This window comes from Nerophis ophidion, linkage group LG12 (assembly GCF_033978795.1).
Source record: "Nerophis ophidion isolate RoL-2023_Sa linkage group LG12, RoL_Noph_v1.0, whole genome shotgun sequence".
Classification (NCBI taxonomy): Eukaryota; Metazoa; Chordata; class Actinopteri; order Syngnathiformes; family Syngnathidae; genus Nerophis; species Nerophis ophidion.
Window position 1 is genome coordinate 17,935,199 of NC_084622.1, and position 15,726 is coordinate 17,950,924.

At 38.3% G+C, this 15,726-nt stretch overlaps 1 protein-coding gene across 1 annotated transcript in view; it reads left to right on the forward strand.

The window, feature by feature from the left end:
- Positions 1–15,726, forward strand: part of tln2b (talin 2b) — a 242,937-nt gene that overhangs the window by 137,240 nt on the left and 89,971 nt on the right. The window contains 2 exon segments of the mRNA XM_061918043.1: positions 3,671–3,799; positions 3,898–4,000. Of these exon segments, the coding sequence (XP_061774027.1) occupies positions 3,671–3,799; positions 3,898–4,000 (232 nt within the window).

Below are 15,726 nucleotides of genomic sequence, written 5' to 3' on the forward strand. Positions count from 1 at the left end.
GCGAGCGGTCCATCCTGGGTCCCGACGAGCGGTCCATCCTGGGTCTCGACTCTGGACAGGCAGTACTTCATCCATGGTCATCGGACCGGACCCCCTCCACAAGGGAGGGGGGGGACATAGGAGAAAGAAAAGAAGCGGCAGATCAACTGGTCTAAAAAGGAGGTCTATTTAAAGGCTAGAGTATACAGATGAGTTTTAAGGTGAGACTTAAATGCTTCTACTGAGGTAGCATCTCGAACTGTTACCGGGAGGGCATTCCAGAGTACTGGAGCCCGAACGGAAAACACTCTATAGCTCTATAGATTGGATTTTAACCTATTTAAAAACATGTCATCAAAATTAAAAAAATTATCTTAATCAGGAAAAATTACTATTGATGTTCCATAAATTCTTTTTTTTAAATTTTTTCAAAAAGATTCGAATTAGCTAGTTTTTCTCTTCTTTTTTTCGATAGAATTTTGAATTTTAAAGAGTCGAAATAGAAGATAAACTATGTTTCAAAATTAAATTTTTAATTTTTTTCGTGTTTTCTCCTCTTTTAAACCGTTCAATTAAGTGTTTTTTTCATCATTTATTCTCTACAAAAAAAACTTCCGTAAAAGGAAAAAAAATGTACCACGGAATGACAGACAGAAATACAATTTATTTAAGTGTGTATCAAACTGGTAGCCCTTCGCATTAATCAGTACCCAAGAATAGCTCTTGGTTTGAAAAAGGTTGGTGACCCCTGCCATAAAATATGTCACCACATGACCATTGTTGGTGAAATACTACACCGCAGAGGTGTCAAACTCAGATCTGGCCTCATTTTATCTGGCCCACAAACACCTGGAAATGATATGTGTCAATAAAGTACTTCATATTTTCGCACTTAATGTCCATCCATCCATTTTCTACCGCTTATAGCAGGGGTGTCAAACTCTATTTAGATGGGGGGCCACATGGGCAAAAATCTTCTCCCAAGTGGGCCAGACTGGTAAAATCATGGCACGATAACTTAAAAATAAAAACAACTTCAGACTGTTTTCTTTGTTTAAAAATACAACAAGCACATTCTGAAATTGTACAAATCATAATGTTGTTGTCAAAACGTGTACTGTTGTGGGGTTTGTTTTCCCGGAATTTAAGGAAGGTGACGGGACATGGTGTGAAAGTAAATACATATTTAAATTCGTCTATGAAAAAAAAAAGCAAACTAAAGGCGCGCACCAGGCGGAGAACATCCATCCATCCATCCATCCATTTTCTACCGCTTATTCCCTTTCGGGGTCGCGGGGGGCGCTGGCGCCTATCTCAGCTACAATCGGGCGGAAGGCAGGGTACACCCTGGACAAGTCGCCACCTCATCGCAGGGCCAACACAGATAGACAGACAACATTCACACACTAGGGCCAATTTAGTGTTGCCAATCAACCTATCCCCAGGTGCATGTCTTTGGAAGTGGGAGGAAGCCGGAGTACCCGGAGGGAACCCACGCATTCACGGGGAGAACATGCAAACTCCACACAGAAAGATCCCGAGCCTGGATTTGAACCCAGGACTGCAGGAACTTCGTATTGTGAGGCAGACGCACTAACCCCTCTGCCACCGTGAAACGTGGCTAAAAAAACAAAAACTACCACAAAGGCAAAAAACTTAGGACATGAAAAACTTGCTAACTGTGTCTTGAATAAACAAAATTTATGTGCAGGGCATGAAGAGAATGAACAGAGCATGGAACAAAAACAATGATTGCCTGGCAACTACAAGTTTTAATAATAATGGCGTGATTAACACAGGTTCTTGAGTCCTAAACAAATCAGGTGCGTGAGTCCAAATGAATCAGGTGAACTGATGGTTGTCAAGGTGACAAAACAAACAAGAATGCACAATGAGTCCAGAACCAAACAGAACATGACCACAAAACATGACAGGTTTAGTTTTTTTACAATTACCTGTTGCGGTTAATAGTATATATTTTCTGAATACATTTTGTGATAATGTTCTCCAGTCAACTCATTGGTGTTAGTTCTCAATCTATCAAAATAAAAATAAAAATATCAAAATCAAATCACAGTTTGATTATTTTCCTCAACTGATGCACTAACATCGTGTGGTTTATTTTGTACACATGTAACATCATCTACAAAGCTACAAATAATTATTGCGATATCCAGTGGACACATTTAGAACAACTGTTTGTTTCATTAAAAAAGTTCAGGTTAATATTTATACTTAGCAAACTCATCCCGCGGGCTGGAAAAAACCTGTTCGCGGGCCTGATCCGGCCCCCGGGTCGTATGTTTGACACCCCTGCTATAAGTTATGATTCAGTATATGTCAGTAAAGGTTTCCAGGTTAGTTTCCATTTATTCATATTTGTAGAGTTTATAAATCTTATTTATTCAAGAGTCATTACATCCACAAGTTCATTTAACCAGTTCCTGAAGTTGGCTAGTGTCTCTTTAAATATCCTTCTTGAAAATGGCCTTGCAGATATATATCTGCCACCTAATCAACCTTTTGTTCTCCTTCTCTGTGGGCTAAAAAATTGTTTTCTCTGCTAACCCGGTATGGCTACGGCGCAATACTTCCTGCTAAATTGCAACTCGCGATTGGATAGTCACTTTGGAGCGACAAGTGAGTATCCAATCACAGTCTCGTTAACGTCGGGCTACCTCGATAGGCTACTGTCAACAACCTTCACCATGGATTGATTGACGTGGACCCCGGCTTAAACAAGTTGAACAATTTATTGGAGTATTTACCATTTAGTGGTCAGTTGTACGGAATATGTACTGTACTGTGCAATATACTAATAAAGTTTCAATCAATCAATCAATTGTGATCTGATTGGCTATCGCAACTGCTGATCTGCATAGTGCCGCTCCGGGTCAAACCAGTGAGTATGGTTACCATTGGGCTACCTAGATAGGCTACTGTCAACAACTTGTGATCAGATTGGCTATCACAACTGTCTATCAACTGTATGTGTTCTCAAATTAATCTGCTAACGGTTCTGGTAAGTATCTAATCAAAGGAGACGTAAATGTCACGGTATAGCTCAGTTGGTAGAGCGGCCGTGCCAGCAACTTGAGGGTTCCAGGTTCGATCCCCGCTTCCGCCATCCTAGTCACTGCCGTTGTGTCCTTAGGCAAGACACTTTACCCACCTGCTCCCAGTGTCACCCACACTGCTTTAATTGTAACTTAGATTTTGGCTTTCACTATGTAAAGCGCTTTGAGTCACTGGAGAAAAAGCGCTGTATAAATATAATTCACTCACACGCTCACTCACTCATGTTCAAGGTGAGGCCAGCTGACAACATCTCCCGATTTGATTGGCAATGGCAATTATCTATCAACTGTATGTACTTGTTCACTTACAGTGCCCAGACATTGTTGATTCTGAAGGCAGATTTTGTACAGCATGGCAACATAAGCTAGCTGAATTCTGATTGGATGCAAAATCCAAGCTAAAAACAGCACTGGAAGGAGCATAGTATGACATGAAGAGAATATGAATGATTTTACATATTTAGGGAAAGTAAATTTGAAAATTATGATGATGATTTCTGGTTATGTTAGGCCAGCAGAGAAGGTCTTGCTGGCCCTGACGACACACCACTGATACCGAACCGTGGCACACTTTAAAACATCTAGTGACGGCTACATCTGTGCATTGTTTCAAGGCCCATGAAGCGTGCGGCCCTCTGGAGATCGACTCGGCCCTCAAGACGGTCCAGACACTAAAATGCGAGCTGCAGGACGCCAAGATGTCTGTCATTGACAGCCAACTCAAGCCTCTCCCCGGGGAAACGGTCAGGCCGATCATCATTCAGTGAACCCGTGTTGCACTGATAAGCCTTTAAATCACACAGTTTGGTCGTATTTTTTGTGCTTCTCGCTATTCACACAGTTGGAGAAGTGTGCTCAGGATCTGGGGAGCACGTCCAAGGCCGTGGGCTCGTCCATGGCCCAGCTGCTGACGTGTGCCGCGCAGGGCAATGAACATTACACAGGTGGGAGGCATGTTGTCAAGCGCAACATAATCATTTCCAAATTGCCAGGTTAAGTTCGGGATAATGAATATGCAAGTCATTTGTATTATTGGAATGGCGACAAGGAGGGGAGAGAAATGATTGCCCAGGTTTTTATGCTATGACTACTACCTCAATTGAAGTTGTTTAAATCCTGTTTTGCTTGTTATTCTGTCAGGTTCAAACATTGATGACATCTATTAAACAGACAAGAAGCAATGAATCTTGCAGGGACAGAATTAAATTTTGCTCAGTAAGGAAAGACGTTATTGGGCTGTACTCTAGTTGCAGATCCAAACTACGCTCTAAAATCCTGCCCATGTGTTGCTCTATTTATCTGGGAGGTGCCTGGTTACATCACTGAAGCTGCTGCTGAAGGAAGGGGGGGTAATCCCAGCAGCCCCAGTTAGACACAATATAAGACTATTAATGAAATGCAAATGTGCTGACACCCGTGATATTGCCCTGTCTCTGCTCTGTCTGCGTCACGGCACTCGATGTTCGCCCTTGGCAGTCAGCAGGCCGGTACTGGAAACAAACACTGATACGAGACGACTCGCTTTGCACAGATAGAAAAGTACAACTTCAGCAGAATTGATAATAGCCATAGCAACAGCCTTTAAGCATAAGAGTTGTGTGATAACTTACACATGATAATCTAAAAAATTCCGACCCAGTGGGCGTTCCTAGGGAAGGCGTGAGGACTTAGAGCAGTGTTTTTCAAGTGTGCTGTGAGGTAGTCTGGTTTGACGAGGGAGATGATTTAATTTCACCTATTTGGGTTAGAAATATTTTTTGCAAGCCAGTAATTATAGTCTGCAAATGATGTTTTGTTGTTGAATGTCGGTGCTGTCTAGAGCTGGGCAGAGTAACCGTGTAATACTTTCCCATATCAGTAGGTGGCAGCTAGTTGCTTTGTAGATGTCGGAAACAGCGGTGGGCAGTGTGCAGGTAAAAAATGTGTCTAATGCTTAAACTCAAAATAAACAAAAAGTCAGTGTAGAATGCAGAACAAAACTAAAACTGAACTGGCTACAAAGTAAACAAAAACAGAACGCTGGATGACAGCAAAGACTTACTGTGGAGGAAAGAAGGCGTCCACAATTTATATCCGAACATGACATGACAATCAACAATGTCCCCATGAAGAAGGATAAAAACAAATAAAATATTCTTTGTTGCTAAAACAAAGTAGATGCGGGAAATATCGCTCAAAGGAAGACATGAAACTGCTACAGGAAAATACCAAAAAAAGAGAAAAAGCCATCAAAATAGGAGTGTAAGACAAGAAGTAAAACACTACACACAGGAAATCAGCAAAAAAGTCCAAATAAGTCAGGGTGTGATGTGACAGGTGGGGACAGTACACCTACTTTGAGACAAGAGCTATAATTGTCATGTCTGTGTGATCATGTTCTGATTTTTGGACACCCAGTTCCTGTTTTTGCACTTCCTTTTTTGTTTTGTTACCATAGCAACTCATTAGTTTTCACCTTGTCCTCATGTGACGCACCTGTCTCACGTTTTGCACTCGCACACCTGTTTTCACTGATCATGTCACTGCTATTTAAGCCTGTCTGTTTCTGTTCTTCGTTCTGGCAACATCACCGTCTACCACCTTCTACCACCATCTATCACCCTCGATACCTTTACCCACGTCATGCCATGCTACCTCCACTCTGCTTCATGTCATGTTTACAGTTCCATGCCAAGTAAGTTTTTTGTTTGTTCATAGTTTATGCCATTGTGCAAGTTTTGTTTCCTTCGTCAGTTTTGTACTTCCGCCTTTGTGCGCGCTTTTTGTTTGTTCCTGTTTTTTAGTAGTAATAGTGTAAAATAAAAAGTCTCTACCCTCACGCCATGTCCGGTCCAAGTTCACTTGCATCTCGGGAAAACAACCACACCAGAGTCCTAGTCGTGACAATAGTCATGCATGCTTGCTTATGCTTTAAAGTCATATCCAACAATTGCGACAACCACTTTTTACTGTCAACTGAGTTTCGTTGTTTAATGATTTTCACTGGTGGTGTGCCTCTGGATTTTTTTCTACGCAAAAAATGTGCCTCGGCTCAGAAAAGATTGAAAAACACTGCATTAGAGAATGTCTTTTGCAATGATGAACGCTTTAAGCAGATCATCACACAGTCGCCCAGGGTGTTGCTCGTGACTCATTCATCTTACGTTGACCACATTTAACATTCAATCAGCAAATGGCTTCTCTTGGCTAGTTAAGGCAATTTGCTGCTATTCTTTTTCTACGTCAAATAAATAACGGGCAGCTCCCACGTGAGGCCGTGTTGACAATATCGCCTGATTTATTTGGACACGGAGGGCATTTTATTATCGAGGGTTATTGTTTGCGTGGCGTTGCAAAGCCCTGGTGGTGCACAATGACTCCATGATTGGAGGGAGAGGGCTGTTTTCCCTAAAGATTGTTGTTAAATAGACATAACGTGACAAGTTAAATACAAAACCCAAAAGCAGTGAAGTTGTCACGTTGTGTAAATGGTAAATAAAAAGAGAATACAATGATTTGCAGATCCTTTTCAACTTATATTCAATTGAATAGACTGCAAAGAAAATATATTTCATGTTCACACTGAGAAACTTTATTTTTTGTGCAAATAATCATTAACTTAGAATTTAATGGCAGCAACACGTTGTAAAAAAGTTTTCACAGGGGCATTTTTACCAGTGTGTTACATGGCCTTTCCTTTTTAACAACACTCTTTAAAGATTTGGGAACTGAGGAGACACATTTTTTAAGCTTTTCAGGTGGAATTTTTTTAAATGTGGACGTGTCAGCCCACGGAACATTTTTCCACTTTGCATCAATCCATCTTGGATGAGCTCGGGCCCAGCGAAGCCGGCGGCGTTTCTGGGTGTTGTTGATAAATGGCTTTGGATTTGCATAGTAAAGTTAAAAGTAAAGTTAAAGTAACAATGCTTGTCACACACACACACTAGGTGTGGTGAAATTTGTCCTCTGCATTTGACCAACCCCCTTGTTCACCCCCTGGGAGGTGAGGGGAGCAGTGGGCAGCAGCGGTGGCCGCGTCCTGGAATCATTTTTTGGTGATTTAACCCCAAATTCCAACCCTTGATGCTGAGTGCCAAGCAGGGAGGTAATGGGTCCCATTTTTATAGCCTTTGGTATGACTTGACTCGACTTTGAACTCATGACCTACCCATCTAAGTGATAATGATAAGTGTGACCAGTAGATGGCAGTCACACACAAGAGATACGGCTGGGTGGACACTCTAACCACTAGGCCACTTAGTAGAGTTTTAACTTGCACTTACAGATGAAGCGTCCAACTGTAGTGACTGACAGTGGTTTTCTGAAGTGTTCCTGAGCCCATGTGGTGATATCCTTTACACACTGATGTCGCTTTTTGACGCAGTACCGCCTGAGGGATTAAAGGTCACGGGTATTCAATGTTGGTTTTCAGCCTTGCCGCTTACGTGCAGTGATTTCACCAGATTCTCTGAACCTTTTGATGATATTACGGACAGTCCTGTCAGAGTGTGTTGTTGGCGAACCCCAAGATGCAAAGAAGACGGCAGGCAGGGTGCAGGAAAACATGATTTAATCTTTACAAATGAAAAAACACAAACCAGGAACTAGGAACAGCCAAACTGGAAAACGAGAAACAGGATCCAGCAAACAGGAACTAGCAACAAAAAGACAGCACACTGCAAACAGCTGCAGGTTCTACGAAAAGCATTAATGACATTGACAGGTAGTGGTGACATCGACACGACACCACACCACACGACAAGAGCGACAATACAGAAGCGACAATAATCCAGCACTGACTGGAGGACAAAAGCAGGTAAAAATAGGAGCGGGCTGATTGACACCAGGTGTGGCCAGGTGCCAATCAGCCGCAGCTGAGGGGACACAGCGCTCAGGGAGAAAGACAGAAAACCAACAAAATAAGAGCGCTGACAGGAAATACTACACACACGGAGGAAAAAACTAGAACACAAACAAACTGTCAGGGGCAAGCCTGACAAGTAGATGGTGAAATCCCTAAATTCCTTGCAATAGCTCGTTGAGAAATGTTGTTGTTAAACTGATCGTCAATTTGCTCAGGCATTTGTTGACAAAGGGGTGACCCTTGCATCGTCCTTGTTTGTGAATGAGTGAGCATTTCATGGAAGCTACTTTTATAGCAATCATGGCACCCACCTGTTCCCAATTAGCCTGCACACCTGTGGGGTGTTCCAAATAAGTGTTTGATGAGCATTCCTCAACTTTCTCAGTCTTTTTTGCAACTTGTGCCAGCTTTTTTGAAACATGTTGCTGGCATCAAATTCCAAATTAGTTAATATTTGCAAAATAATAAAAAACGTTGAATATCTTGTCTTTGCATTCTATTCAATTGAATATAAGTTAAAAAGGATTTGCAATTGTATTCTCTTTTTATTTACCATTTACACAACAGGACAGTTTTTGTATTTAGTTATTTTAATCAAGTTTGTCAGTTGTCTGTTTCTTTGCCCTGCCTGCCCTTCTTGCTCCCATCGGTTTCTCCCAGCGTGTATTCAAAGTTCATTTGAGTTGTTTAGCATGTAAGCCCAAATCAAAACTGCTCTGGCCATGGAAGATGTGATGACTCGTGCTCCAGTGTTGTCTAAACACTACTTTTCATTTTCATTGGTGTTTCACAACAAGACAGTGGCTGACATTTTGAAACATAAACAATGTGACCGCAAGATATTTGTTATTTCATGCTATAAATCCAACTAGTCCCCCCCAGCAGGGCACCGCCCTGGACCCCCCCGGCTTATTTTCAGTCTTTTTCATTAAGTTCAAATCACATGTCTGACTATTGGGAACCTACACTAGTTTTATGTTTTGTGTTGCAGCAGCTGTGAGGAGCACATTCCACACCATTCCAGTTCAAAATGTTATTTATTGTGTGAATGCTCCAAAACATCCACACATGGTTTTTCTACACCAAAATTCATTTATTTATTCTTCTTTGGCGCGCTCTGCCTTCAAAATTTTTCATCCCATTCAAAACGTTCCAATTTCAAACTGTTCAGGAATCGCTGGCTTTCCCTTTGACTTATTCCCAAAAATCCCAGAATTACCGGTTTTCCCGAACATTTTTCCCATTCAAAATAAATGGGCCATTTTTCAAACTTTCACCATTTCCAAATTTTTCAAGCTATTCAAACCATTCCACCTTTAACACTTCGCACCATCCTGGAAATTCACTTTTTCCAGGTTAAAAAAAATCCAGGAATTTCCAGAATTCCTGGTTTCCAGAGCCCTATTTCCACCCTTTTTTCTGGCAACTACTCCTTCCACATTTTTTAACTCACTTCAACCGTTCCACCGTCAAAACATTCCTCTTAATTGGGACAAAAAAACAAAGTTGTTTTTTGAACTAGCAAAAATTCCTCTTCTTTTCGTAATTCCAGGAATTCCATAATACCATTTCTCAATTCAATATGTTTCTAATTCTACATTTCTCAACTGATTTGAAAAAAATTCAACACCAACCATTTCAACTTATTTACACCATTCAACTTTTTTTTAACATTTCCAAAAAAAATACCCACTTTTCCCGAAATTCTATCACTTTTTGGAAATTCCCATTTAAATCAATGAGGCATAATTCAAAGTTCCTAAATTCCCACATTTTTTAACTGAATCCAACTGTTCCAACTTCAAAATATTCAGCCTGTTCAGGAATTGTGTGCTCTACTTCAACAAATCTAAAAAAAAAAATCCCAGAATTCCCGGTTTTCCCGAACATTTTTCCTATTCAAAATGAATTGGCCATTTTTCAAACGTTCATCATTTCCCCATTTTTCAAGCTATTCAAACCATTCCACCTTCAACACATTGCACCATCCTGGAAATTCACCTTTTCCAGGTTAAAAAACAATCCAGGAATTTCCAGAATTCCTGGTTTCCAAGGCCCTATTTCCACCCTTTTTTCTGGCAACTACTCCTTCCACATTTTTTAACTCACTTCAACCGTTCTACCGTCAAAACATTCCTCTTAATTGGGACAAAAAAACAAAGTTGTTTTTTGAACTGGAAACTCTTCCTGTTCTTTTCGTAATTCCAGGAATTCCGTGATACCATTTCTCAATTCAATATGTTTCTAATTCTACATTTCTCAACTAATTTGAAAAAAATTCAACACCAAGCGTTTCAACTCATTTACACCATTCAACTTTTTTTTAACATTTTCAAAAAAAATACTCCCTTTTCCCGAAATTCCCACAGTTTAATTTCCATTTAAATCAATGGGACATTCTTCAAAGTTCCAATATTCCCACATTTTCCATCTGATTCCAACTGTTCCAACTTCAAAATATTCAGCCTGTTCAGGAATTGTGTGCTCTACTTCAACAAATCTAAAAAAAAAAATTCCCAGATTTCCCAGAATTGCGGGTTTTCCCGGACATTTTTCCCATTCAAAATGAATTGGCCATTTTTCAAACTTTCACCATTTCCCAATTTTTCAAGCTATTCAAACCATTCCACCTTCAACACATTGCACCATCCTGGAAATTAAAACTACACGTTTTCCAAGTTCAAAAACAATTCCTGGAATTTTCAGAATTCCTGGTTTTCCAAAGCCCTATTTCCACCTTTTTTCTGGCTACTACTCCTTCCACATTTTTCTACTCACTTCAACCGTTCCGCCGTCAAAACATTCCTTTTAATTGGGACAAAAAAAACGAAGTTGTTTTTTGAACTGGAAAAATTCCTGTTTTTTTTTCATAATTCCAGGAATTCCGTGATATCATTTCTCAATTCAATATGTTACTAGTTCTACTATACAAGTAAAACCCATTTACCATTTACCATTTACCATTTTTCAACTGATTTGAAAAAAATTCAACACCAACCATTTCAAATCATTCAGACCTTTCAACTTTTTTTTACCATTTCAAAAAAATACCCACTTTTCACGGAATTCACACACTCTTTGGAAATTTCCATTTAAATCAATGGGACATTCTTCAAAGTTCCAATATTCCCACATTTTCCATCTGATTCCAACTGTTCCAACTTCAAAATATTCAGCCTGTTCAGAAATTGTGTGCTCTACTTCAACAAATATATAAAAAAAATTCCCAGATTTCCCAGAATTGCGGGTTTTCCCGGACATTTTTCCCATTCAAAATGAATTGGCCATTTTTCAAACTTTCACCATTTCCCCATTTTTCAAGCTATTCATACAATTCCACCTTCAACACATTGCACTATCCTGTATATTCAAACTACACGGTTTCCAAGTTCCAAAAGAAAATCCAGGAATTTTCTGAATTCCTGCTTTTCCAAAGCCCTATTTCCACCCTTTTTTCTGGCTACTACTCCTTTCACATTTTATAACTCACTTCAATCGTTTCACCGTCAAAATATTCCTCTTAATTGGGACAATAAAACAGTTGTTTTTTGAACTGGAAATATTCCTGTTTTATTTTCGTAATTCCAGGAATTCCGTAATACTATTTCTCAATTCAATATGTTACTAATTCTACATTTTTTAACTGATTTGAAAAAAAATCAAGAACAACCATTTCAACTCATTTAGACCATTCAACTTTTTTTTACTATTTCCAAAAAAATACCCAATTTTCCCGGAATTCACACACTTTTTGGAAATTTCCATTTAAATCAATGGGACATTCTTCAAAGTTCCAATATTCCCACATTTTCCATCCGATTCCAACTGTTCCAACTTCAAAAATATTCAGCCTGTTCAGGAATTGTGTGCTCTACTTCAACAAATCTAAAAAAAAAAATCCCAGAATTCCCGGTTTTCCCGAACATTTTTCCTATTCAAAATGAATTGGCCATTTTTCAAACGTTCATCATTTCCCCATTTTTCAAGCTATTCAAACCATTCCACCTTCAACACATTGCACCATCCTGGAAATTCACCTTTTCCAGGTTAAAAAACAATCCAGGAATTTCCAGAATTCCTGGTTTCCAAGGCCCTATTTCCACCCTTTTTTCTGGCAACTACTCCTTCCACATTTTTTAACTCACTTCAACCGTTCTACCGTCAAAACATTCCTCTTAATTGGGACAAAAAAACAAAGTTGTTTTTTGAACTGGAAACTCTTCCTGTTCTTTTCGTAATTCCAGGAATTCCGTGATACCATTTCTCAATTCAATATGTTTCTAATTCTACATTTCTCAACTAATTTGAAAAAAATTCAACACCAAGCGTTTCAACTCATTTACACCATTCAACTTTTTTTTAACATTTTCAAAAAAAATACTCCCTTTTCCCGAAATTCCCACAGTTTAATTTCCATTTAAATCAATGGGACATTCTTCAAAGTTCCAATATTCCCACATTTTCCATCTGATTCCAACTGTTCCAACTTCAAAATATTCAGCCTGTTCAGGAATTGTGTGCTCTACTTCAACAAATCTAAAAAAAAAAATTCCCAGATTTCCCAGAATTGCGGGTTTTCCCGGACATTTTTCCCATTCAAAATGAATTGGCCATTTTTCAAACTTTCACCATTTCCCAATTTTTCAAGCTATTCAAACCATTCCACCTTCAACACATTGCACCATCCTGGAAATTAAAACTACACGTTTTCCAAGTTCAAAAACAATTCCTGGAATTTTCAGAATTCCTGGTTTTCCAAAGCCCTATTTCCACCTTTTTTCTGGCTACTACTCCTTCCACATTTTTCTACTCACTTCAACCGTTCCGCCGTCAAAACATTCCTTTTAATTGGGACAAAAAAAACGAAGTTGTTTTTTGAACTGGAAAAATTCCTGTTTTTTTTTCATAATTCCAGGAATTCCGTGATACCATTTCTCAATTCAATATGTTACTAGTTCTACTATACAAGTAAAACCCATTTACCATTTACCATTTACCATTTTTCAACTGATTTGAAAAAAATTCAACACCAACCATTTCAAATCATTCAGACCTTTCAACTTTTTTTTACCATTTCAAAAAAATACCCACTTTTCACGGAATTCACACACTCTTTGGAAATTTCCATTTAAATCAATGGGACATTCTTCAAAGTTCCAATATTCCCACATTTTCCATCTGATTCCAACTGTTCCAACTTCAAAATATTCAGCCTGTTCAGAAATTGTGTGCTCTACTTCAACAAATATATAAAAAAAATTCCCAGATTTCCCAGAATTGCGGGTTTTCCCGGACATTTTTCCCATTCAAAATGAATTGGCCATTTTTCAAACTTTCACCATTTCCCCATTTTTCAAGCTATTCATACAATTCCACCTTCAACACATTGCACTATCCTGTATATTCAAACTACACGGTTTCCAAGTTCCAAAAGAAAATCCAGGAATTTTCTGAATTCCTGCTTTTCCAAAGCCCTATTTCCACCCTTTTTTCTGGCTACTACTCCTTTCACATTTTATAACTCACTTCAATCGTTTCACCGTCAAAATATTCCTCTTAATTGGGACAATAAAACAGTTGTTTTTTGAACTGGAAATATTCCTGTTTTATTTTCGTAATTCCAGGAATTCCGTAATACTATTTCTCAATTCAATATGTTACTAATTCTACATTTTTTAACTGATTTGAAAAAAAATCAAGACCAACCATTTCAACTCATTTAGACCATTCAACTTTTTTTTACTATTTCCAAAAAAATACCCAATTTTCCCAGAATTCACACACTTTTTGGAAATTTCCATTTAAATCAATGGGACATTCTTCAAAGTTCCAATATTCCCACATTTTCCATCCGATTCCAACTGTTCCAACTTCAAAAATATTCAGCCTGTTCAGGAATTGTGTGCTCTCCTTCAACAAATCTAAAAAAAAATCCCAGATTTCCCAGAATTGCGGGTTTTCCCGGACATTTTTCCCATTCAAAATGAATTGGCCATTTTTCAAACGTTCATCATTTCCTCATTTTTCAAGTTATTCATACCATTCCACCTTCAACACATTGCACTATCCTGGATATTCAAACTACACTTTTTCCAAGTTCCAAAAGAAAATCCAGGAATTTCCAGAATTCCTGCTTTTCCAAAGCCCTATTTCCACCCTTTTTTCTAGCAACTACTCCTTTCACATTTTTTAACTCACTTCAACCGTTCCACCGTCAAAACATTCCTCTTAATTGGGACAAAAAACAGTTGTTTTTTGAACTGGAAAAATTTCTGTTTTATTTCCGTAATTCCAAGAATTCCTTATTCCCATTTCTCAATTCTACATTTCTCAACTGATTTGAAAAAAAATCAAGACCAACCATTTCAACTCATTTAGACCATTCAACTTGTTTTTACTATTTCCAAAAAAATACCCAATTTTCCCGAAGTTCCCACACTTTTTTGAAATTTCCAATTTAATCAATGGGACACTCTTCAAAGTTCCAATATTCCCACATTTTTCATCTGATTCCAACTGTTCCAACTTCAAAATATTCAGCCTGTTCAGGAATTGTGTGCTCTACTTCAACAAATCTAAAAAAAAATTCCCAGATTTCCCAGAATTGCGGATATTTTTCCCATTCAAGATAAATTGTCCGTTTTTCAAACGTTCAGCATTTCCCCATTTTTCAAGCTATTCATACCATCCCACCTTCAACACATTGCACTATCCTGGATATTCAAACTACATGTTTTCCAAGTTCCAAAAGAAAATCCAGGAATTTTCCGAATTCCTGGTTTTCTAAAGCCCTATTTCCACCTTTTTTTTTCTGGCTACTATTCCTTCCACATTTTTCAACTCACTTCAACCATTCCACCGTCAAAACATTCCTCTTAATTGGAAAAAAAAAAAGAAAATAAAGTTGTTTTTTGAACTGGAAAAATTCCTGTTTTTCTTGTAATTCCAGGATTTCAGTAATACCATTTCTCAATTCAATATATTACTAATTCTACATTTCTTAACTGATTTGAAAAAAATTCAAAACCAACCATTTCAACTCATTTAGACCATTCAACTTTTTTTTACTATTTCAAAAAAAATACCCAACTTTCCCGGAATTCACACACTTTTAGGAAATGTCCATTTAAATCAATGGGACATTCTTCAAAGCTCCAATATTCCCACATTTTCCATCTGATTCCAACTGTTCCAACTTCAAAATATTCAGCCTGTTCAGGAATTGTGTGCTCTACTTCAACAAATCTAAAAATAAATTGAAGATTTCCCAAAATTCCTGTTTTTTCTCGTAATTCCAGGAATTCAGTAATACCATTTCTCAATTCACAATGTTACTACTTCTACATTTCTCAACGTATTTGAAAAAAACCAACACCAACCTTTTCAACTCATTCAGACAATTCAAGTTGTTTTTTTTTACCATTTTCCAAAATAATACCCGCTTTTCCCAAAATTCCCACACTTTTTGGAAATTTCCATTTAAATCAATGGGACATTCTTCAAAGTTCCAATATTCCCACATTTTCCATCTGATTCCAACTGTTCCAACTTCAAAATATTCAGCCTGTTCAGGAATTGTGTGCTCTACTTCAACAAATCTAAAAAAAAAAATTCCCAGATTTCCCAGAATTGCGGGTTTTCCCGGACATTTTTCCCATTCAAAATGAATTGGCCATTTTTCAAACTTTCACCATTTCCCCATTTTTCAACCTATTCTTACAATTCCACCTTCAACACATTGCACTATCCTGGATATTCAAACTACACTTTTTCCAAGGTCCAAAAGAAAATCCAGGAATTTCCAGAATTCCTGCTTTTCCAAAA